At 36.6% G+C, this 24,219-nt stretch overlaps 2 protein-coding genes across 2 annotated transcripts; both read right to left on the minus strand.

Moving 5' to 3' along the window:
* Positions 1-415: 415 nt before the first annotated feature.
* Positions 416-11,645, minus strand: DYTN (dystrotelin). The gene is made up of 8 exons (XM_088059191.1): positions 11,629-11,645; positions 10,145-10,256; positions 7,844-7,989; positions 6,090-6,258; positions 4,343-4,413; positions 2,139-2,298; positions 1,049-1,520; positions 416-519 (listed from the first exon to the last, which is right to left on the minus strand). Exons 1-8 carry the CDS (start codon positions 11,643-11,645, stop codon positions 416-418), a joined length of 1,251 nt encoding a protein of 416 aa, XP_087915317.1.
* A 684-nt stretch (positions 11,646-12,329) lies between these two features.
* Positions 12,330-18,461, minus strand: LOC148183859 (dystrotelin-like). The gene is made up of 5 exons (XM_088058967.1): positions 18,443-18,461; positions 16,381-16,455; positions 15,227-15,428; positions 13,037-13,122; positions 12,330-12,469 (listed from the first exon to the last, which is right to left on the minus strand). The coding sequence occupies exons 1-5, from the start codon at positions 18,459-18,461 to the stop codon at positions 12,330-12,332; spliced, it is 522 nt and encodes a 173-aa protein (XP_087915093.1).
* Between the last annotated feature and the right edge of the window lie 5,758 nt (positions 18,462-24,219).

Genomic DNA, 24,219 nt, shown 5'->3' on the forward strand with positions numbered 1-24,219 from the left:
GTAAATAACTCACTGTATATTTTTTTCTCTCTGAAGTGGTACTGAATAATTTCAATTTCTCAGGTCTTTAAAGTCATTCTTTAAGGAAAAAAAAGTTCTCATTGTTGCTGGCATCAATGAATACAGCACCATTCCAAGGAAGTAACTTGACCATGGGATATCAACAGCTAAAGAGAGAGAAATGGGCAATCGTTTGCACTGCTGAGGAAGTCACAGCACAGGACCTGGAGATCACCAACAGAAAAGGAATACAGCTCTCCAAAATGCTCCAGGTAAAGTCAGTAAATGCAGAAATCTGTCATGCTGTGTTATTACAGGCAACATCTGAGACACTTTAAACAGAGTTTCTTTTAGAGACATGGCATCAATTACCATAAGTAGTTCACTGAAGTTGTAAGGTGAATGGTAGTTTCCATCATTTACAAGCTGGTGAAACTACTTGGTTGATGAGGTCAGAAAAGGACCTGCAAACATGCTCAGCTGTAGAGAAGAACTCCTGGTGCAAAGCACTTTGCTGGGCTGAAAAGTAAAACAGATTTTAAGTCTTTCCAAGCTTTTGGATGCTGTTAGAGCACTAGAAAACTCTTTATAAATCTGTAAGACCAGCTTTTTCTGTCATATTCCTTATTACATACTCATTATCAAAAGTGAGGCATCCTGAGTGTTGAACAAAGCTCTGCTGTGTAAGACCATTGTTTACAGAGGGGTTTTGTACTGATAGAAGTCTCCTAGGACTAGAGTTATAGTGTCACAGAAGTGGCAAGAGCAAAAACCTCTCATGCCCTCACCAGTTTAAGTTTGGTGTGATTGACTTAATTGACTGCCAAGGGTGATTATGTCTCAGGAGTTTTGATTCATCAATTTCCAAATCAGTCCAACATTAGAGGCTATGTTTGGACTATGCTTTACCTTACAATATAGAATAACACTACAAAGGTTAAAGCAAGATTCTGAGTTTTCTCTGAGGGTTACATAATTATGAACAATATTATGGAGTAAACGGGATGAAGGTAAGGAAACAGTGTCAAGATGACTGGAGAACTTATACCTGGTTGGATTTGGAGAGACAATGTATCCTTCAGTTTGATCATTAGCAGTTCCAATTCCTCTCTGGCTTCCCTCTCATCAGGTGGTATCTGCGTTGCAGTGGGAGTAAGAACTGCACTCCCCATTCCACCAAGAGAGTTTTCTGTCAGTTTAGGCAGATATGTTTGTTTCTCTTTTGCTTTGTTATGCTGTCCGATAAAGGGTTTGTCACTCCGCAGGGACACTGACTCCAGTGGGTCATCTGAGAACATAAATTCCACTGCAGTGGGAACCTCAGGTGCCTGTAAAAGTTGCATTCTATTTACAGAGTTTGGGGGATTCAAACATTTCCATTCTGCACATTTTCTGGAAGTAGGCCTTATTTGGGCAGGATTTAATTCACCCTGCATCCTCCCTTCCAGCAGAACATGTGGATTTCTTGGCATTGTATTATGACACTGTGCAAAAGGATGCTCTGATGACTGCAACATGGTCTACAATAGACAAAACACAGAAAATATGTTGGTAAAATAATTGATATTTCAGTTTGTCAGCAGTACTAAAATAGCATTGCAGAAAATGCTACAAATATGCTGTAGGGGGGAAATATGTAAGCATTTTATTTGAAATAAGGGCCTTTTAAGAATCTCAGAAATAACTGCAATTATAAGAATCAATATAACTGAAAACAAATAAAATATTTTCTATAAGATGATTGTATTACATCCCAGTAAAAGACAGCAACTAGGAACAACATTTTATTTCTTCAATACCAGCACTTTGACTCTTCTCTGAAGAACAGACTGCAATGAAGTATCTAACACTTCTGTTGGAAACACTTATTGGAATATTCATTACTTTCATTGCAGTAGTATTTAAATGTGCTAATGTGGATATCTGTGCTAGATGCCAGATGTACACAGAATGACAAGAAAATCCCTACTGCAAAGACCTTATCTGCTTTCCCTGAAGAGAAGAACCTAAGATGAATGAAAATACAAGTAGAAGGTACACGAAATGGTATTAAGAGTGCTGGTCTACAGGAAAAGCAGTTGTTAGTGTTCAGTAATGGCTCATAACTGTGACAATTCCTGATACATTTATCACTATACCTTTACTTCTTCTTTCATGTGCTGCAGTGTCATTTGCAGGTTTTCATGGCTTACTCTCAGTCTTTGGAGTTTTGCCTCTATTTTGCAGGTTTTTTCTTCCTGGCAGTTATGAAGAAATTGCATTTTGTCCTTCCATTTGTTGAACTGCTTCTTCATGTACCTACCAGAGATACAGGAGGGTGGGATTTTTGCTAGACCAGACATACACAAATATATGCAGTCACAGAAATGAGCAAACACTTCAGCACAAACTTTATCCCCTTTACTTGTTCAGGAAATTTTTGTCAGCTTTGGGATTAGAGGCCAATATTTCAGGAGCTGGACTGTATCCATGGAATTAGCAAGAGCATTAATATTCCAGATGAGGAAATATGAGAGCTGAGTAGAACTGTGGCCAGGATTAAACCTTGCATCTTGGGGTTTTACCTTTCCCACAAAGGTGGCTGTAACAGGAGAGACAATAGCAATCCCTCTGTATAGAAGCAAACTACTTATAGCATCTCCCTGACCTGCAAAAGATTCCCATTACTTGCCTGGGCAACAATAAAGTAAAAGCAGCTTCTACCCCTTTGACAGAGTTTTGTCTTGCTCGTGGTATTCTCTGCAGTTTCTTTAATGAAGCCAATAGCTTCTGCACAGGCCACTGAAAAAGGATTAGAAGTGCCACTGTCCCACGCACATCAGAGATTTAGAAATTACCTATTCAGAGCACAATATGACAGAAACACTACTCATAATTCTATTCTAGTTGTGATTTCTCTAAGAAGTCAGGGTAGAAATAGTTTTGCTTTCCTCACAGCTGAGATGCAGACAGTAATGTTTTGGACACTACATTAATAAACAATTGATTAATATCGCAGATCTGAAATAGTTATCTGCCTTGCTTAGTTATATTCAGAAGTTCACCTGATTCACTTTCTTTTGGTTATGCTTTAGCTTAGAGACAACAGCTCCATCAGTTTCACTTGAATTATGCAAGATCTGTCTAAATGGGGCAGCAAGTCAGACCATTTAAAATTATAATTAATATTACAGTGGTCCCTTATAACAACATTTGAGGGTTCTTCACTATAAAATGCTGTCCTCCTAAAACTAACTCAGAGCCCAGTTCTGTGAACAGGTGAATGTTGGAAGTTGGTCCACAAACAAGAATAAAGAGCTTCCCATGAGTAATATGATTCATTCACCCAGTTCTGTGATAAGCTCTGGGTCAAAGCAGCATTATAGGAGCAGGTGTCCCAAATATCCTCTCAACAATTGCTAATCTAAAAGAAAGCTGAAGATCCTTGCCATATCTCTTTATTTTCCCAAGTGAGAGCAGACTTACAGTGAAATTGCAATTGTTTAACTCTAATCTTGGTGTGCCCTTGTGTGAACTTGGAACAGCAATTGTACTTGGAATGAAAGGGAACAGGGACAGAGGGGACTGAACATACCGAAGGAAATAAAGAGAGCAGATTCAAGATCAAATTCTACACTTCACTGTAATTCCATCACTTTCAGTGGTCATAGGCATGGTTCTACAGAGAGCACATTTATATACAACTACAAAAATGAAGGAGGGGAAGGCAAAAATGCAAGTAAAAGGCAAGCATTCTTGCTCACACACCAACTTCCCCCCTGCCATGTCACCCAAGCAAACAAGCCTCCAACAAGATTTTTAATTTAGGAATTATTTTACAATGTTAAAGATTTGACTATCAGAAGGAACTTCTGTGATAAGCTATAAACTTATAAACTATATAAGCTGTGATATACCAATAGTTATTGTATTCATCCTATTAATCTCTACTTGATGTAGAGCATAATTTTTAGAAAGAAATTCTACTTTGACTTAAAAGCCTCATGCAAATTATGAAATCTGTTTTGATTCATTCAGAGAAAATTTTGAAAAAGTATGATATTCTGGCATTTTTATGTGGAGGAGCATCTTTTTGCCTAAAAATTACTTTTAGAAAAGTAAATTAGCAATTGCAGAAATGCTGATAAAAGCAAACCAAAATGTTTTGCTTTGCCATTGTTTTTCCAGTGATCTTAATCTAAAATTTTTGTTGCAGAGTTTTCATTATTCACACTTGTTTGATAAGAGTTTTTTTAATCTCAAAATCTCCAAAGTATGGAAAAAAATCATCTGTCTTCTAGCCCTCCAGCTGGAGCAGCACTGCCCACCAATCTTCAGGCAGTGTACAACTGCATTTACCTACCTGCTGTCACTGTGAATGCTTTTAATGGACTCACGCATTTTTAACACATCTGCTTCAAAAGAAGCTACTGCCTAAAAAAAAAAGAAGTATCTGTTCATAACTTTATCAGCAATAGCATTTCATTTTTGCATGCAAGTTTTATTCTACAAGTGCATGTCAAATTTTGGATTTGGTCTGTTTAACAGATTTACTAGTTAACCTTTTTAATTTAGTGTATTACAATCAACTAATGCATTGAGGTATTTCTAATGGCTGGGAAAATTATTCTATAGAACAAGTTCTTTGTTCTATGACAAATTTAAGTGAATGAGAATTTGTTTGAAATTAGAACAAAATCCATACTCCTAAGAATTTCTGCAAAATGGAGTATTCTGATTTGGGAACAATCTCTCCCAAGTCCCACAACTGCTTTGAGACAAGGAGATGGAGAAAGAGACTGTATGTAGAAGAGAAAATAGAAACACCTGCTCTCTAGATGGAAGTAGCATTCTCTGGACCATACAGAGAACAGTAGCCCAGAAGTCAGGGAGACAAATACTTTCCAACTAAGCTACCTTTGAGGTATGATGTAAGTTGTGTAGGAATCAGGGCTGCCAGGAAACTATGAGACTAAGAGCTGGATCTCCCAGGACCTCCATATTCATCGATTCTATTAAAAGCAATCATTGGACTTACTGTCTACATCTTTTCAAAATGGAAATAATCTGCACTATAAGATCTTAGAAATCAGTACAAAACTGCTCAAAAGGAATTCTCAGCTCAGAGAGAAAATAAACAAGAGAGCAATGCACCTGAGAGAATCCCAGCACAGGAATGCAAGTCCTATCCTGCTGCTTTATAAAATGACAAATGCCAACAGTCAAAATTTTATGTTTAAGCAATGTCTGCCCACAACTTCTCCTGCAGATATCTGCTGCCTGGCACTATACCTTGATCTGGGAAGCAGAGTTCTAAAAGACAGGTCTTCCAAAGGGCAGCACAGGAGTAGCAGCCAAAGGAATGACCTGACACACAGAGGCTAGCTCTGTGTTACTGCACCCCTTGGCTCCTGGGAAGAACGAGATGAGTGGATGACACTATCCGGTTAGAACACAACCCAGTGTTCCCTGTATTCTGAACCAACATCTCAGAAAACATAGAAACAAAAAATTGTTATGTACTTATTTTTAGCTATTCTATCCTACCCATTCTTTCAGCATTGTTTCTTTGGAGGGAAGCTGGGAATGATTTAATGGAGACCTTTTGTGCATCAGCTATTTTAGTTGGAGTGGTCACTGCTCTGGGTTTATCCTAAGAGGGCCCATTCTGTCCTCTTGCTATTTCCATAGTAACAAAAGTGGCCTGAGTCTAATAGGAATTCAGGCATTCTTCTTTGACATTTGCTTGAACTAGGAAGACATGATGGCCTTTTTTACTGTCAGAATAGCAAGAGGACTCCAGACTCATCTAGACTTTAGTGTGCTACTCTATGACAGTTCAAAAAACCCCGAAGTAAATATTCCTACAAGTGCTTCTGAAGGTCATGGAAGTTGAGGAGCTAGTGACTAATCTTGGGAAATCTTGGGAAGATAACAAATTCAAACCTCACTAAGTTTACAGATGCCACATTTTTCACCATAAGCAAAGAATTAACAGAAAGGTGAAGCTGTCCATTAAATTTTCACTGGAATTAGAAGGCAATAAGATAATTAACTTGCTAGGTCTTCTTCCCAGCTTTAGTACTATTATGGCTTCATGTTTTACTCACCTGAGCTATTGTCTTGCCTTGCTCTGGTGTCTTCTTGTTATTCTCACTCTTCTGCATTACAGTCCTGTTCTCAGGTATGAACCCGGCTGACTCTGGGACACAATTGTTCACTGGGAAAGACACATTTTCAGGACCTGGTAGTGATGAAGCACTGAATTCCACAGGAGGACTGTACACCAACAGGGAAGTAATGAAGAGGGAAAGGATCAGGGCTCACATGCTTTTGCTACCCAGGATGACCCAAATGCAGAAAACTAATGCAGTGTAAATAGACAGACTGATGTGCTATTGATTAGGCAAGAAGTAAAGTTTAGCTATGTCTGCTGGCATATTGTGGCTGAAAGAATGAAATTCCTGAAAACAAATTCCACTCTTCCAACAGAATCTCAGCAACAAGCTCTTCTTTCCACCCACTTTATTCTCAGTGCAATTTGCTGCTTCTTTTTTTGCTTCCTTTAGCCAAGAGTTAAATATATTAGGAAATTCAGCTACAAAAAATAGCAAAGTATCCTGCTGTTCAGTCCATCATATGCTAGGAAAAGCCTAGATGTTTATTAGCCCCACAGTGACACCTGTAACAGCAACCCCAGATTCTTCTTTGTCTCATTGCTACCCAAGCAGTAGGTAAACAAACCCCTACAGAATTAAAGAGAAATCTCAATTGTTTCTAGAAAGATTAAAGTACATTCAAAATGATTAAATATTATTTTGTTGCTGAATACAAGAGAGGAAATATTAACAACAAAAGATGTTTTGCATTTCACCACATTTTAAAAAACAAACACTGAAATAATATTCTCCATGAGGATCACTGTAAATATCATCCATTGGTCTTACATAAAATATTGTTTTCTAACTGAAAACCTACCAGAGCAGAACAATCCAGTTTTATAAACAGATTTTCTCCTCCTTCACATAAAGATGAAATTAATTATTTTAGAGAGGACTGACCATTTCTTCCCTATTTCAGCCTCACTGAAGCCTCATTTGGAGAACACATGTGAGATGCAAGACAGTTGCTAGATCTTTATACAAACAGGAAGGAATCTCACCCTTTGTATGTTGCTAGTGGTAATCTCCCTTCAGTTTCTATACTTAAGTATCAATCAGAATCTCATAGCAAGGAAGGAGAAACTACTGAGAAAATTCTCAACATAACCTCCAATGCTCACTATTAGCCACTACGATCAGTGGAAATACAGTAATGACTTTAAATATTAATCAAAGAAAAAGAAACAACTGGTCTGAAATAAGAGGAATGGTGAGATCATCTACTTGCTATTCCAATTCCACAGGCCTGCAATTTAGTGGGACTGGAGCAGAATGCTTGCCAGTGAATGCACTGTGGGTCATATGTGGTAAGAATTCACAGTTAATTTCCAATGGATTTGTCACAGAGGAAATGCTTAAAAACCCATGCAGTTGTAAAGGCAGCAAACATTTGCAATGCTTGATGCTAGACTGAATGTAAGAAACAGAGCAGAGTGAAAGAGACAACATAAGGAAGGAGGGAAGCAAGACACAAGCCTGTCATATTTTATAAGACAACTGATCATTAGGTTGTCAGCATGGTAACCATAGTTAAGCTACAGAACAACGTGCAGCAACTTCTCTTTTTAATAAAAAAATCATGACATGGTATCTCTCATAAAAAAATCCCTTGCTCAAAGGACATAATCAAGCAATATTCCACAGCCTGAAATTATAATTATTATAATTCAGAAATTATAAATTCATCTGAAACCAAAACTCACAAAGTCTTTTTGTGAGCAGGGAAGTGCCTCTCCTCCACTGACTCCAGAGCTGTCCTTCTCTGAGCCTCTTTCCTTCTGCAGCGCTCTTGAAACAGGTTGTTCCTGATAGTGCGGAGAAAGTGCTTTGCATTGGCCTTTGCTGACATCTATTGGAATGAGGGATAATAAAGAAGGAAGTGACTTTTCAAACAGATACTGCCCAGAAACAGACATATTCCAAAGCAAAGGGCCACCTGTTCACCATCTGATGAGGCTCATGGCTACTATCTGAGCCCTAGAAGGGAAGCTGAAGTGGGTAATGCTGCAAGACCACAGCCAAGAACAGCTCCAATTCTTTTATGCAAAATACTGCCTGGATCAAAGGCAACCTGGAAATGCCTAACGCAGGATTTTGGTAGTTACAGTGATTAAGCTCACAGTCTCAGCAATAATTCTGCTGACTAGTATCTAAGAAGAAATACTTTTATAAAAGTATTAAAAAAAGTATAAAGCATTTGTAGATATAGCCTTCCACGGCTCACATCCTCCTCTCACAGAATACAGTAAAATACACATTCATTTATCATGGGAATGACAGGCTCATGTACAACAACTAAGCCCAGTAGCTGTACTATTGGAGGATACAAACCAGTTCTGCCCCAGGTGACTGCTGTAGAACATGGGGTGAGCCCTGACAGACTGAACAGGAAAACAAAGAAAACACACCACATGCCTCCTAGTGCTTCTTAATGTGGTAGTAACATTACCACGAGGTGTCAGCAGGGCAAGGAAAAACTCTGGTGATATTTCAAACCCCCACTCAGCAGCTCAATCCCTGATAAAGAGTGTAAAAATTTACCTAGATAAGGACAGCATCTGCTAAGAGTGGAAGGTATGGGGATAGCAACTTACTGCTGATTATTTTATGTCCAACAAAACAGATACAAAAATGGTATTTGTCATAGTGAGTAGCTTATCTTTTAAATTTTGGTATAGATTTTGGCCTGCATTGTAATATTTGGCCTATAAAGTAATCTGTACAGGGTTTGTGTTAGAGTAGGGCTTAATAAAGGAAACCGAAGTTCAGTGATTAAATTGCAATTCTGCAGCAACAATGTGGCTGCAATCGAGGTTGCAACATCTCCTGTCTTGCTTTATCTCTCTTGCCCTTCCTTTTGGCGCTTCCACAAACACTCCCATTCACTCTCCATTCACACTAATTTTAATGTCTCTACTTTGAAATCTCTTCATGAGGAGGTCAGTTAACATTTGATTTTCCTACTTTCTCACAGATGGAGTATGAGGAAGAATATTTGGAGGACTGAACTGTTATTTTTAATGCAGATATTGAGCATCCAGATATAATTTCTCACAACGTTAGCAACAGGGTTTTGTTTTCAAGAAGAGAGCAATGAATTGGCAAGAGTATAATGCTAACCCAGACAATGGGTGACTACAAGAGCAGTCTAACAGTCTTTAGTTTTAGTGCAGCCACTGGCTGCCCAGGTATCTCTCACATTAACTGCAGAGGATTGGGAAGGAGACCAGGAGATACAGATTTCTAGGGAAACTTTCTTAAGTGCTTTCCAGCTCATTTACTGGAACAGAAAGATGCTGTGATACAGATCCACAAAAAGCCCATCTGCTGCTGTGTGCTGCTGCTGCTGTGGGCTGCTGCTGCTGTGCGCAAGATCTGGAATCTCCTGCTCAAAGCAGAATCTGGTCTTCCAAACACAAATTCCCAGTGTTGCACTTTGCCATTAATATGATTGATAGCATAAGTTGTAACAGAATCCAGGTATGTGGTCTTACTTGGGCACATGCTGCCTCTTTATGCTGTATCTCTAACTTAGAGAAACAAATGAATCAGAAAGGTTTACAATAACGTGGAAAAACTGGAGACATAAAGAAAAGAGAGAAAAAGAAAGATGTTATGCAGGAGCTTGTATAACTTTAGGATTAATTAATTTCTGGATGAGTCTGCATTGGGATTCAGATGAAGGAATATTGGGACATTGAGGGGACTTTTATAGGTTTATCTGCTAACAAAAAACTTGCAATAAAATTCCTGAAGAAGAAGACTTGCACTGGGATATTTCATAGCCTATTCAGTTACTTCAAAACAAAACACTCATTCTAAAGTTAGAAGCCTGCTTTTGTCCTTTTCCTGTCTCCCTGTTACCAGACTAATAATGCTAATATGTCATGGCTGTTATGGCTAATACACACATAATTTTATAATACATGAAGTTCAAGAATCTACTGCCTACTTGCCTACATGAAGAACCTCAAGAGGGAAATGAACAAGTACAATAGGACTACCTGCACACAGTGTTCCATAACAGGATGTGATCTCTTGTGTGGTTTGCAGAGACGGCCAGTGAAATAGCAGGCTTGGCAAAGGTCAAAATTGAGACACTTTAAACAGCGATACCTGTGAGGGAAAACAAAGGGATTTATTTACCTCCCCACAAGTAAGAACTTGGTGTAAGTAAAAGTGATTACTGGAAACCCAGATCCCTGGGCCTGAAATGCAAAGTAACATCTTTGTTAGAATAATGACTTTCCTCAGCATTCTCTGAATTCAAGTTGTTTTGTCCAAATGATTGTGGACTTTTCTCCTAACCCACCAATGGTTTTGATCTTATTTATTTGCTGCATTCAAATGCAGCCCATAGAAGAAACCATTGTTCTAGCACCATTTCCCGTTTTTCAGAATGAAGTTACAAGTTCTTATGCTTCTTATGCACCAGCTTACCTCTATTTGCTGCTCCAATGGAACTATAATATTGATAGGATAGAATTCATAAACAAAAACCTAAAAATGCAAGAAACTAAACCTTACTAATGCAAACTTACTATTAGTGAGAATATAGTAACAGTAAAATGCTTTTCTGAGCATTCTGGTCAGAAGGTAATGGATAGTGTCCTTTTTATACCACTATGCCATTTTATACCATTACTTAGATGACACGATGCTAAGACAGAAAACTTAACCAGCTAGTTAATACAATTCGTTACAAAAAATTTACTAAAAAATGAGATACACAGGTTTAATTTGCTTTACCTTTGGACTGCCAATTTACCTTTGGCAAGATTTCATAGTCATGTCTGTGCTAGTGAGCTAAAGAGAAGTAGCATGAAGGCTTGAACATTAGACTGCACTTGTTCTCTCTGTCCCTCTTTTCTGGTTAAATTAGATTATGTCCCAAGTTTGTTACTTAGTACTTCAGTTACAGCCTATAAGGTATGTAAACAATGGTAAGAACTAATTATGTGGATGCCAAAGACCACTGACACACCTGATGCCTGTAATGGGGAAAACATTACAGACTCTGCATTTAGCTTGGTGAGAAACCATTTCTGTGGCTGATAATCTGTAACATGTAGGGAGCCACAGGAGAACAGCAGGCTCTGATCTCAGCCAAGACAGGAATTTTTCTTCAACAACAGCAGCATTCAAAACCTAGAAAAAAGACATGTCTCAAGATCATACATTGAAAAAAACTGGTGTTTCATCTATAATCTCTAATAAAAGCTCTGATATTGGATTTTGCTGGCATAAATTTTCTATTCATGTGAAATATTACTGGGTTCCAAAGGTTTTGAAATAAATGCAAGAGTCCTCAGTACTATCTTACTGAGATTTTTTTCTGTAGATACAAATCCTCCCATACTGTGAGACTGATGATCAGCCCTGCGTCTTACAAGTAGATAGTTGGGGATGTTATGTGGTGATACACTTGAAGTTTTAATCAATCAACAACATTCAGAATAATTTCCCAGGACATCAGAATTTCACTCACCCCATGGAAACAGTCATGAATCGCAATTTCCACACAAGACAGAGTGCAGCCTTCTCCCACAATGGCTGGGATCTACATCAAGAAGAAAGGCTCAGAATCACCTCAATAAAAAACAGATGTTCCCATCATGCTCTGCTGTGATAGTGACAGCACACAGATGGTGAAGTATCTATAGCAATGTCATTTCACACACTGTTCTGAAGAAAACCCATTCACATTCATACCATCAGTACGCAGTTTCACAGTTCAGGGTGTGTCAGAATGATTTGTTTCCAACTCACTTACTGTAATGTATAAACATACTATGTTTCCACACTGTAATACTGAAGGACACTGAGTTTGAATCTCAGAGGTCATTTTCAGATCCCATTTTCAGCACCAGTTTAGCTGGAAATACCTGTATGTTAAGGCAACTTGCTGCAACTACAAGCTATTCTAGTGAGTACAGATATCTGAATTTTGGAGTTGCTTTAGGAACAGTTGTATCCAGCTGTTTCCAGGACCTGTAAGCTCAGGCAACATGAATGCAAAGAGGCAATCTCTAATGCAAGTGGTTATTTTGAGAAAAGGAACAGAATTTGATTCTTTTACCTACTTTGCATGATAGCTCCCTATATCCACAGTGTCTTATTAACTTTGGTCCCTGATAAGATAATCAAATGTAAAATGTATCAATCATGAGGGGTTTTTTTTCTCCTAGGTTAGTACACTCCTACAAAATCTGTTATGTAACAGCACTGCAGCAACAATACCTGATTTAAGTCTGTTAGCAGGCTTCTCAGGGCACTGCGGGTAATCAAGGTCTCCTTCCCATCAGGGACAGCATAAAACTGGAAGAAAGCTGAAAACAAGGAAAAAAAACCGCTGGAATCCTGGCAGAGCAACAACTCTCTTCAAGCTATCTTCAAACTGCTATCATAATTGCAGTCTAACAAATAAACCCTTCAAGAAAGTTGCACTTTATTATGTACCTAACAGGCTATCAGTGACTGCTGTGACCATACTTCTCCCTATAGTGAGGGAAAGAAAATAAAAGCAAGGAAGAAAGCAACAAACTCATTCTTACAACATTAGGAAATATATTTAAATATGTTTATACAAGAAGTGCTCTATTTAAATTGTGAATTGCTAATTAAAACCATGGGGTTTCTGTTCTTTTCTGCTAGGCAAATAGAAGCTCTACTTAAACTTTACTATGACCTCTTCAGAGGCTCTTTATTGCAAAGATGGCTACAGATATTGATTGAAAAGCATTATTCTGCATCAACCTTTCTCTATAACTAAGCAGTCAACATGATCTACTTTATTCATGGCAGAGCTGAATTTTCTGTTAAAATAAAAAATGACAATGGAAATTTTCTTCAGTGTTCAGTATTTCAGGCAGTGTATAAAATCATACATTTCCCACCTCTGTATTTAGCCAGTAGAGTGTCTCCTGAAAGGGAAATTAAGGCAGCTGCAGCAGATCTAGTTTTGATATACCCTGTTCCAGACCTAGGAAAATGAAATAAGTTACTCTACATTCACTGAGAATAAAAAGACTGAAACTTCTAAAGAATAGAATACTACTATGTAGGAAGAAAACTTCAAAACAAGTATCCTTTATATATATATTTATATATTTATATTTTTATATATATATATACATATATTTATATATAAATATATATTTATATATAAATGTATCCAAAGTAACATTTGAGTGATATTTTATGCCTAGAACCCTTTATCACTGAACATAACTTCCGAGTTAACTGTTCCAAGATACCATGCAATCATAAGACAAAAAGACAATATCTCCTTCAAAGACTTCACTTTCCAAATAAAATATAATTTTACATTTACAGTGTATGTTCTACTTTTTTGTTTGTTTGTTTTTGGACAGCCTTCCCAAATACAGTAGTGAATTAAGGATACAATCTGAGTTTTACATATCTTATCAGGCAGCTCCACTATGGCCCTAGTAGTCTGCACTGAGCTTCTCTTGGGCTGATTACACTTAATTTCACTGAAACTCAGTTTAATCAAAAGGATATATAGAGGAGCAGGACATTTAGTTTTGGCCATTGTATAATGAATAATGTAGATTTAGAACCCAATTTTGTGACATAGGCACCAAATGAAAAACACTATTTTTTTTTGTGAAGCTAATGCAGATATTAATCAGAAACCACAAATCAGGAAATCCTGGAAATCTATATTTAAGATATTACTTTTGTAAAGCTTAAAAATATTGTTACATAAAACTGTTTTCAAGAGTCTTAGATAAACCCACATTGTGTAAAGCTGCAATATAGTCTCTAAAGTATGAACTGCATGGAAAAATGTTGTTTTTCCAGAAATTTCAAAGGAAAAACTCCAAGACTAAAGCTAAAGCACATAATCAAATTCCCTTAAGATATTTATGCAAGCTTATTAAGTAAACTACCACACAAACATGGAAAATTCCTGTGTGCTCCTCCTGTGAAATACTTTCCAGTGTTTATAGTGGAGAACAGCACACTACAGAGAAAACATGATTAGAAAATTATAAGAAGCTTTTTCTATCTTATATACACTTCAAGAAATTTGTGAAATTATTTTTAAAAAAAGAAATAGCAGCAAAAAGAAAATGACAGTCCTAAGAAAACAGACTAAAAGACCAAGATAGACCTGTTAAGAAGATTCTTCTAAATAATTTTCCTACAGTGCACACAAATTACAAAATTACGCTTGATGTTTCTAGCTTTGTCTCTTAATACACTGTTTATTCTTAGCCTTAATTGATTATTTTATTAAAAGAATTGATAAAACGGGACCTTAAGCAGTAGTGATCATATGAGTAACGAATAATACTTCAAGAAAAATCCTGCAGAACACTTATATCTCATTTACTTTCAGTAAAAAACTTTGCTGATGTAGATGGGAAAAATTTCACCTGTGGTAAATAACTTGTACAATGAACTTTGTCTTTTAAATCTGATAGAATCACAAATCAATCCTGCCTTTAGTGAATTAACTCATTATTCACAAATAATACATAAGAAAAATACACTCTGAGAGCTGTTTCCTTATTTTTTTCAGAAACTTTGCTATTCACTAATCTGCTCATCTTAGTTATGAGACATCAATTTTGTTTCATAATTGGTAGATTAACTTTTTAAGGCTGAGAAAAATGAATAATGAAAAGTGACTGGCAAATTCCTGACCTGTGCATGGGTACTGTTCTCCAGATGCAAATCTGGATTCTTTTTTAGGAGTATACCAAATTATCTTGGAAGTCAGAAGAAGAACTACTCTGTAAAGGTTTTCAGAGAAAAAGTCAGCATGAACTGGCAAAAGTCTGGATTTCTAGGTAGTTTTGGGAACATTTGACTACTGTTTTTCTGATGCAGTTTTGTGACTCATATTTCTACAGCTGAACTACCCCTAGTTTTCATACAAAGCAAAACCGATCAAAATGTGAGTGTTTCACACAGAAATTGTGTGAGAGTGGTAGAAACAGACTTAATCTAGCAATACTTGGGGTTGGAGCAATATGATCTTTAAGGTCCCATCCAAAAAAACCTTCTTTGCTTCTATGGTACTTCAATGGATCTACATTTATTCTTCTTCTCACCTGTCATACATGGCAACCAGCAAGCTAAATGTGAATTCAGCAGCTCTTGGATCTACCTGGCCTGGTTTTTCTAATCTTGTCCTTTGGAACAGTTTCATCAGCATTCTAGAGATTTGCTGCATGTTCAGAGAAATCCTCTCTTCCTTCTGGCTTTGTTCACTTGATAGGATGTGCTGAATCATAGAAACATCAATCAAATCCACTGTGGGAAAATTAAGGAAGAAATGAATGAGGGTCCATGCCTTTTCATGAATAGAAGCATGACTATTTTTTTATCAGAAATGCCTTGCTAAAACAAGTCTGTAAAATGAAGCCTAAAACAGTACACCATATACAAAGAAAACCAGTACCAGTATGAATTGGTACTTCCACATTGACACAGAGCATCAAGCAGATAAACCATATTAGGGCTGAGACCAGACTAAAAATATTCATAAGAGAGCATCCCCAAATGAAAGAAATATACCCAAGGCAAACAAACTAGTCAGCTTCTCTGTGATACCCTGAAGACCTCACTTGCAATACTGTGCATTTTCAGCAACACACAGTTTCAAATGGAAAATTCAGGATTTCCATGAAATTTAGCTCAATATGGAATTTACGTTCAGTAATTTCAAAGTGAGCTAGGTGACCGGGACTTTGTTGCACAACTCCGCTTGCACTGAATTCTCCCTCACTTCAAAGACAGGGAGAATGGATACTAGCCAGGAGTTTTCTGGTCTATCATATTCTATTTTGCTTTCATTAATTCTTATAGTCCAGTCAATGCATTTTCAATAAGCCATGGTTATTTCCAATAAATCAGCTCCTAAGAAACACATTAGAATTTGACTTTTCATAACTGTAATAATACACAGATAAAGGTTAATAATTGTCCTTGATGTCTACATAGCAGGGTTGCAGCTTGTAAAAATAATTTTATTCTCTCATAATTTTAGAATTTCACTAATGTATTTCCATTGACATTCAAAAGGAAAAAAAAATCAATTTATATATGAAGCACTACCTAGATCTTAAGTGTTCATAATCCGTTCTAAAACTCTCAGGTGGAAAAGGAGAGAGCAAAGTAGCATAATAACTCATGGTGACCACAATACAAATTTTATACAGATTCTCCTCCCTGTAAACACACAAGATTGTCTTTGACTACTAACACTGGCAAAGACTTTGTACTGAGCGTAGTTTTAGGGCTGTTCTGTATATGGAGCTCTGAACACCATTGAAGGCCTCTGTGAAAGAAAACAAACACACATTAAAATAGAGTGGTTCATTCAAAACTAACTAAAACTCAAAACAACCAAATTTGGAGTTTCAAGTTGACCAGCACTCTGAAGGAATATTTGGAGGAAAAAAAAGAAAACAAAAATAAAGCATTTTCTTTTTTTTTCAAATAACTTTGTGGGGTGAACAGTCTTCTTGTAAACAGTGAGTAAACAGATTTTAACATACAGGTCATATCAGCTTCTTTGAGAATCAAGTTTATTCATAGATCAGAACAAGGCCTGTGAGGGTTATGCACTGCACTTACTTTTAACCAAGATCATAATGAAATACTATTTCTTCAGGCAAATAGGTTTTTTGATCAGAGATGCTCTTCTGCAAGGAAGTTTGTCAGTTGCACAGCAGGGTTATGGTTTTGGATGCATATTGTTTCAAGCACTAAGCAAATCTTCTGTCAAGATCAAGATGTGGGATTCTTGCAGAAGAAGAAAAGACATTTACTAGAGTAAATTACTTTTGACATCTCTGTTTAGAAAACCCACTCAATATGCTTTACCAAATCACATACCCTTATATGATTTCAGCTTATTTCTTTAACATCACTAAAGGTTGTTTTTCTGAGTGGAAAATAAGACATGCTGACCATGACCTATGCCTGATACTTTGCACACATAACTTGAACTTCAAGACAAAAAAACAAGGCTTGTTCACTAAACTTCAGAAACTAGAAAGGGATTTATCTGTTATCCTTCTGTCCTCAGAGACCCTTTCTCCCTGTACTTCAGAGAGGAAGAATTACACACAGTTGGTTAAGGTTATAGATAAGCAATAAATACATATAAATGAAAATACTTCACCTGTTCAGTCTGGAAAGGAGCCAATCTGTGTGCAATAGTTTCCAAGGAATGCACCAGATTAATATTAATAGTCAGCAAATTATGGGCTCTGCTGGTTCCCAGATGCTGTCTAAGCTATAGAAAGATGCCAATATACCATCTGTTTAGTCCTGCTCTTGTCATACTATGTTTTGTGATATTATTTGGAGATGTAGTGTAGCACATCCACGCATCATCAGTTCTCTTTCCTCAATAAACTGATCCAAAGCCCTTTTGAAAGCAACAGAACAACTTCCACAGTTTTCAGTAGGCTATGGATTAAGTTCCAAATGCTTATTTTCAAATACAAATGCTAGAAATATACATATGATTCAACTCAAATACCTTCCATCCACAAGATGATTTTCGAAGTGAAGGGAATCTGTTTTAGTAACCATCTGCTACTTAATTCAAGTCCACCCTTACAGACAAAATGTAGCCCCAAAGTGGGGCATTCTGTGCCTGTCAAGCACAGTTCCAGAATTAACTTGTGAGGACACATAAGTAAAATAGTAAAGCATTTTAAAATTATTATTGATGAGAGGCTATTTAGGGACATTATAATCCTTCATTTCTCACAGGAAGGGAGATTTCCCTCTGGACAGAAAATCAGGATGTAATCATTCTGCTGTGGGTCAAATTTCACCTCAAGAAGTATAAATGCCCTTTGTTGAGTAGCAGACAAAGGAGTTCCTAAACACACAGAAGTCTGGTGATTCCTGACATCTTCAGCTGGTTACCTGCTATTCTGAATTTTGAGCTATTTACTCTGTGGCAGATGAGGTACCTGCTGAGATTTTGCATTGAAAAAGGGATCGTATGGCCATCCTTCATTCCTATTCCAAAGTATGGAAAAAAAACTTAGCATTTAGTATAAATTAGGGATCATGGGCCTGTGTGCCTGACCATTCCATAAACCGATGTGATAATGGCAAGGAAGGTGTCAGGACAGATCTAACAATAAAAGTAGGACATTACAGCTGTGTAATCTGTCATTTAAGTGCTACAGCACAGAGATTCTCAAGGTGGCATGATTTCATTAAAATTCAGTAGTTTCTGTTCAAAAAGACACAGAAATTCCTTTTGAGAAAAGTTGGGAAAAAATAAGAAAAATCCTTACCCCTCAAGTCTGGATCCATTTGAAATTAACAGATGGCATTAGGCATTCTATAACAAAACAAACCAAAGTGTAAAACCACATATTCTAGGCAGAGACATATCGAGCCATTCAAATTAAACCTTTTAATCTGAACAATTCACTGGATGCATTTCAGAAATTAAATTAAACAGATTTACATTAAACAAAATCATTTTGGTGCCATGTGCAGAGAAATTCCAGCAAATTGCAAGCTCTCTGCTTAGCATAAAATAGGAGTAATTCAAGTAACAGTAAAATTGTAGCAGGGCAAAACCAATCCTCAAAACTGTTTTAAGTACAGGAGCTGACATCTTTCACTATTGAGAGCCCAAATTTTACATGCAGGGTTACTACACAGTTCATAGTGTACAATTTCAGGTCACAGAGGGCATATCTACACCAGACTCTTTCCAAGATTCATTGATTGCAATTACTCAAAAGTATTTTCTGAAATTTTCAAGCAGAATTAAAGTTTTAGGTTGAGCTGGCATTATTTCTTTCTGAGCTGATACAGAAGGGGAAAAGGAAGCTTAACCATGAATATACTTATTTAAACAACTGTGAAAGCAGAAGTAGTTATATCCCTGTAACAATGGAAACTGAATGTCTCCCCTCAGGATTTATTTCACTAATGCTCTAAAGTACATCATATTTCCAATCACAGATATATAAACATTAATTAGCTGCAGCAACTACCTTTCAGTTAACACTGCAGTTTCAAAGCACTAGGCATAATGGATCTAAGTCACACGAGATTCCAAAGGCCATCTATGTGGCTTATTGTGCAGAACAAAGGGAAGGTTTGCTCAAATAAATAAAAATTAGGTAGCTGGAAATTATCCAAAACTTAAGCAAAAAAAATGTTGTTAAATCTGAACTTAAACATATGTTCATTCCTTACATTTGATGTAATCATTGATGATTTGTCATAAACATGACAGAATACTGGCCAATTATGAAGCGTAAGTATTCAATGATATAAAATTACTGAGTCTACCATAAATATGCTTCTCACCATTTTAATTGGTGAAAGCTGCAACTTTGTGTTTCTGTCCCTAAATTTCAGTCATAACCTAAATTTAGATACTTAAAATACTGAGATACAGATCTGCTTTAATAGTCTTTTGCATTCAAGACTATAATGCCACAATTTTTACTGTAGTCCTTCTTTGAAAGAAATACCACTATGCTTCTTTTCCACTCTTCTATTTTCTTTCTTACTAAGGCTTCTGCAGAACTACAGCTCTGACCAGCATTTATACAGGCACATAAGTTTGCCTATAGATATATATTCATATGCAATATATATGAAAATCTGATACAGCTGTTCCTAAAATAGCTGCAGTAGTAAGAGCCTCTGCCATAGTTTGACAGAAAAGTTCATGTACAGAAATCAATGAAATCAGAAGACACAGAGTAATGAATTAAACATAGGTGTTGGTGAAAGCTACATGTAGCAATCTAGAAGGTAGACTTAGACACACACAGCTTGCCTTCTTTATTTTCTCTGTACCAGAGGTACATAAAATAAAGAAACTGGATGGGATGAATATAAAAATATCCAGATTAAACTCACTTAAATTAGAAGTCATTAGAAGTTGCTCACTCAAATAAGAACAGATCTACTGACTTACTGAGTTACACAGCATGCATAATCTATGAGTGCTTGATACTTACTGTAAGATGACCAGATCTCTATCCAGTACAGCACAAGGTCTAACATTTAAATTACCCACATGGAAAACCACTCTATAGTCTTGTCCTAGGTTATTCATGGTCTCAAGTTAACCATATATTTATGTGTTTTACCAAACTGGCCATCATTGTACAGCATCATATCTTTGAATCCTCCCTCCAAAAAGTTATGGAAGATATTATTAATGTATGTACAGTCTACATTTTCATATACAAAACTCTGTGGACAGTCCAGATCTCTACTGCTGTAGGAGTGTCTGGGTGAAATGAAGAGAATCTACTTTAGTATTAGCACATGAATACAATATGAAAGCAGAAGCAGTATCTGCTGCCCACGAAATCTGAAGTAACTTTGCCCATTGACACACTATTTCAGCTAATTTGTTATATTTCAGTTACTTGTGTGCTTTAATAGTGAAAATCACTTTAAAAAAACAAACAAAAAATAAAAATTATGTACAAATGTTCAGGAAATAAATTGTTACAGTTAACAATCCTGGTCCCATTACCATGAATACTCTTATGTGCACAACAAAGAGAGCCTTTTTCTTGACTCTTAGTGGAATGTGAAAGAAAATTACTTATATGTACTTTGCCTTACAGGTTCTCAGAATATGTACTTTAGCAAATAAAATGTATTTTGAAGCATGCTACATAATTAAATTAAAGTACAGAGAAAGACAAGCCACATGAAGTAAGGCAGAAACCTCCCAGCAGATCAATTGACTTGATCAGAGACTTTTCTTCTTTTGAAATCAGACAACATGTGATCAACATCTTAAATATGCACAAAAGAACCTACAATTACTTTTGTTTCCTGTGAAGGGTGAAAACATCCTATGTTTTGTTCAAAGGCCAAAATTATTGTCTCCCCTTAAATACAGTAGCTGTGCTTACCTTCCTCTCATTACTTACTAAAGGTCCAGAAGTCAGATGACATCGCCAGAGAAGTCCAGTAGTTTTACAGCACTTAAAAGTTGACTTCAAGACACAGTTCTAAAGGTTTTGCTTTTAAATTAAAGCTGCTCACAACAAATGCCTAGCAAAGGCCCAGATCAAAGTATCAGGTAATTGTCTAAGCAGTCAAAACACAGAACACTAATTAATTAGTAATAAATATCCTGAATAATTAAAGATAAAACTTCTTTGATCTTTGTTTCAAAGTGCCTTTTTTTTTTATGGTTGGAGTGCAATATTTCTAAATTGAGAGGCCTTTACTAAGCATCTCCTGGTTGCTGAGAAACTGTTGCTATAGAGATTGAAAATGAGGTAGAAGCTGACATAGTAATGTATAAAGCACAATGTGCTGTAACAAAGAGTTGGGGCAGCTATACAAAGAAGAAAAATAGTAAGCCCTAGTGGTAAAGTCCAAGAGCAAGAATTGCTCAGACCAACCACAAAGCTCTTCAGTACACCCAAATGCTAAGGTTTATGAGCAATCTACACATAACATTTGTAAGACACATACAACTTAAAGCCCTTTTTCATAAATTTTTCAACAGTTACCATAACACCCAGATAGCAGGAGTCCTCAATATCATGAATATCCTGCATACACAGCATGACTTAGAGACTTGTGAAAAAACATGTCCCAGAAATTGCTTATTACTTATAGAAAACCCAAACTTACTGATGACTAAATCAATTGCTGTTTTACCACTGTAACCAGTTTTGAATATGTTACCACATTTTAGCTTTCCTATTTTTTTTTCTTTTTCTCCTAAACAAAAGCTAAGGAAAAAAGCTTTTCCATTCACTTTTGCTTCAATGAGGAAAGACCTGAATTTCCATGCAGACCACTAGACAAATCCAGTTAGAATAATTTAGGATACACGAGACATCCCAAGCAGCTTTTTCTTTCTGCTCCCAGCCTCTGAGAAGAGAGGTTTTCAGTTGGTGATTCAGAAGTCAGATAAGCCTACTTATATATTGCAGGAAGAGTTATTTTCCCTCTCATTAACAGCTGTGCAGTGTTGGTGCTTGAACTGCAGTTTGTTTGAACTATCTCGACAGGCAGAATAAAAAAATTCAAAGAGTAAGATTGCTAAAGCCTATTCATAGAGAAAAAGCCCAAATGTAAATACACATTAGAGAAGCTAACTTTTCTATCTTGGAGAAGAAATTATAGAAAAATCAGGTAGTTTTATAGAGACTACTAGTAGAATCCCTCCCTGCTATTTTCTCCTGTGACATCTGCTTCCAGATGCTCCTCAGAAACTCAGCCAAACTCCTGTGCATACACTACTGGAAACTAATTCCCTGGAGATCATTTATCCATTAAATGAATGGTTCCTAACCCCTGTCTTCAAGACTTTTTACAACACCTACCTCTACAATTTCCATGTGAACTCTAATGAAGATACTTAGAATAACATCTCAGTCCCTCTAAATCTTGCTTCTCCCATATACACTTTACACAGAACTCCACATTCTCCCAGATCGCTTGTGATACCCCAGGTTTCTGAGCTCCTCTTCCAAAGACCAATGAGACATCCCTCCTAGTCCTGTCCTACTCAGCCAGTAACTTCTCTTGGTTTCCTCATATAAGAGGTCTTCCCTTATTCAGAGCTTGAAACTCTATTTGAACAGAAATAATTAATTCATTGCAGCTGTATGTAACTGATTCAAAGAACAGGAAGCTTTCTATTTTGTTTTAAACATATATGATAAAAAATTAGCAAGTACAGTAACGTTTCATTAACAGTCTCCATCATTTAAGACACCAAAGATGCAAGTAAAAGTGGATCCACAACAGTTCTGTTTAAACAAGAATTTAATTATTTTGACTTAAAACACACAAGTATTCTCTTGAAACTCATGAAATAAGTAAGAAAAACATGGAAATAAAGATGAACTTGTCACTTTGGAGATGTATAAACATATTTCTATGTTAAAAACAATTTTGCCCAAGAAGATACTTTATTACAAAAAGTACTGTGTTTCAGTACCTCTGAAAAAAAAATTCTGGACTTATAGAACTTCTACTCTGTATGTGACAGTCCTGCTCAAGATTTTCATATGAACATTTTAGGCATTAAACTATATTTTAACAATAGTTTATTGGTCTGAAGAAATAAGTGGTTGGATGCAAATGAAATCCTAGACTCATTAAAATCAGTAGGAACTTTACTTTGGTCTACGGGTTAAAAATGTTACATTCACACTGGATTTGAAATATTTTTCCACCTAGAGATTTCCCGGGGTTTTTAATGAGGAAAATACTGCAAAAGCTACAGCAATGTTTAGGCTTCCTTTTTAGTTTGCTCTTTTGCGCAATGGAAACAATATTTTAATAAGGGAACTTCCAGAATTTTCTCTTCCAGATGACTCTAGCTAATTTAGCTAAACTGACCTAGTAGGCAAGGTTTCCATTTCTGTAAAAAAAAGGAAAAACATAAGATATTTTTGCTAGCCTCCTAAAATACTTCTGCACGCAAGGAGATAAAGCAGGGCACTTTGGGAATACTTGATCACCTGATACTGATATCACAAGAGAAGGCTACAACTGAGCACATTGCTGCTAGCAGTGGGAAGGCCTCTGCTTAGCATTTAATGCACAAGAGGAACAGGACAGCTCTACAGAACAGCAGTACCATACAAGTAGAGAGCAGACAAGGAAGGTCACTCTTATCTAATTGGGAATTCCCTGTCTGGGTTAAACAAGGTCATGATTAGCCAAATAATTAAATTCTGCATTCATCAAGGATATCTTATTGTGTCCGTAGTCCTTTCCAAAGAAACAAGCATGGATGACCAAAAGGCTTTATGCTTCAGTAGAGGCTCTGGGCATCTAACTCTGAATAGTTTCCCCATTCTTCAGCCTGTCCTTAATGAAGAACAGCTCATAGTACAGAAAGGGCTGATATAAAAGTACTGGAAAGAATCTGAAGGGAGGGAGAAAGAAAATAAACTAGGGAAAAGGTCTGTAGGAATGAAAATGAGAAAGAAATGGTGAGAACATTGGAAAAGTGCAGGAATTTCACAACCTGAAAATAGAGAAAAAGTGAAAAAACAAAACTAAAACATACTTTAGTGTCCATCTGTTCTTATTTTGATGAATGAGG

This window comes from Pseudopodoces humilis, chromosome 8 (genome assembly GCF_049639895.1).
Source record: "Pseudopodoces humilis isolate 2021_Gansu_Grassland_sample_001 chromosome 8, ASM4963989v1, whole genome shotgun sequence".
NCBI lineage: Eukaryota > Metazoa > Chordata > Aves > Passeriformes > Paridae > Pseudopodoces > Pseudopodoces humilis.

Coding starts and splice junctions, on each gene's coding strand:
- LOC148183859 (XM_088058967.1), bottom strand. Junction 15,429..16,380: donor AGTACAAAGTCTTTGCCAGT/GTTAGTAGTCAA, acceptor ATTTTCCCACAG/TGGATTTGATTGATGTTTCT. Junction 13,123..15,226: donor CTGGTTGCCATGTATGACAG/GTGAGAAGAAGA, acceptor TCATTTTCCTAG/GTCTGGAACAGGGTATATCA.
- DYTN (XM_088059191.1), bottom strand. Junction 7,990..10,144: donor TTATGGAACACTGTGTGCAG/GTAGTCCTATTG, acceptor TCATTCCAATAG/ATGTCAGCAAAGGCCAATGC. Junction 2,299..4,342: donor AGCATTCACAGTGACAGCAG/GTAGGTAAATGC, acceptor TATCTCTGGTAG/GTACATGAAGAAGCAGTTCA.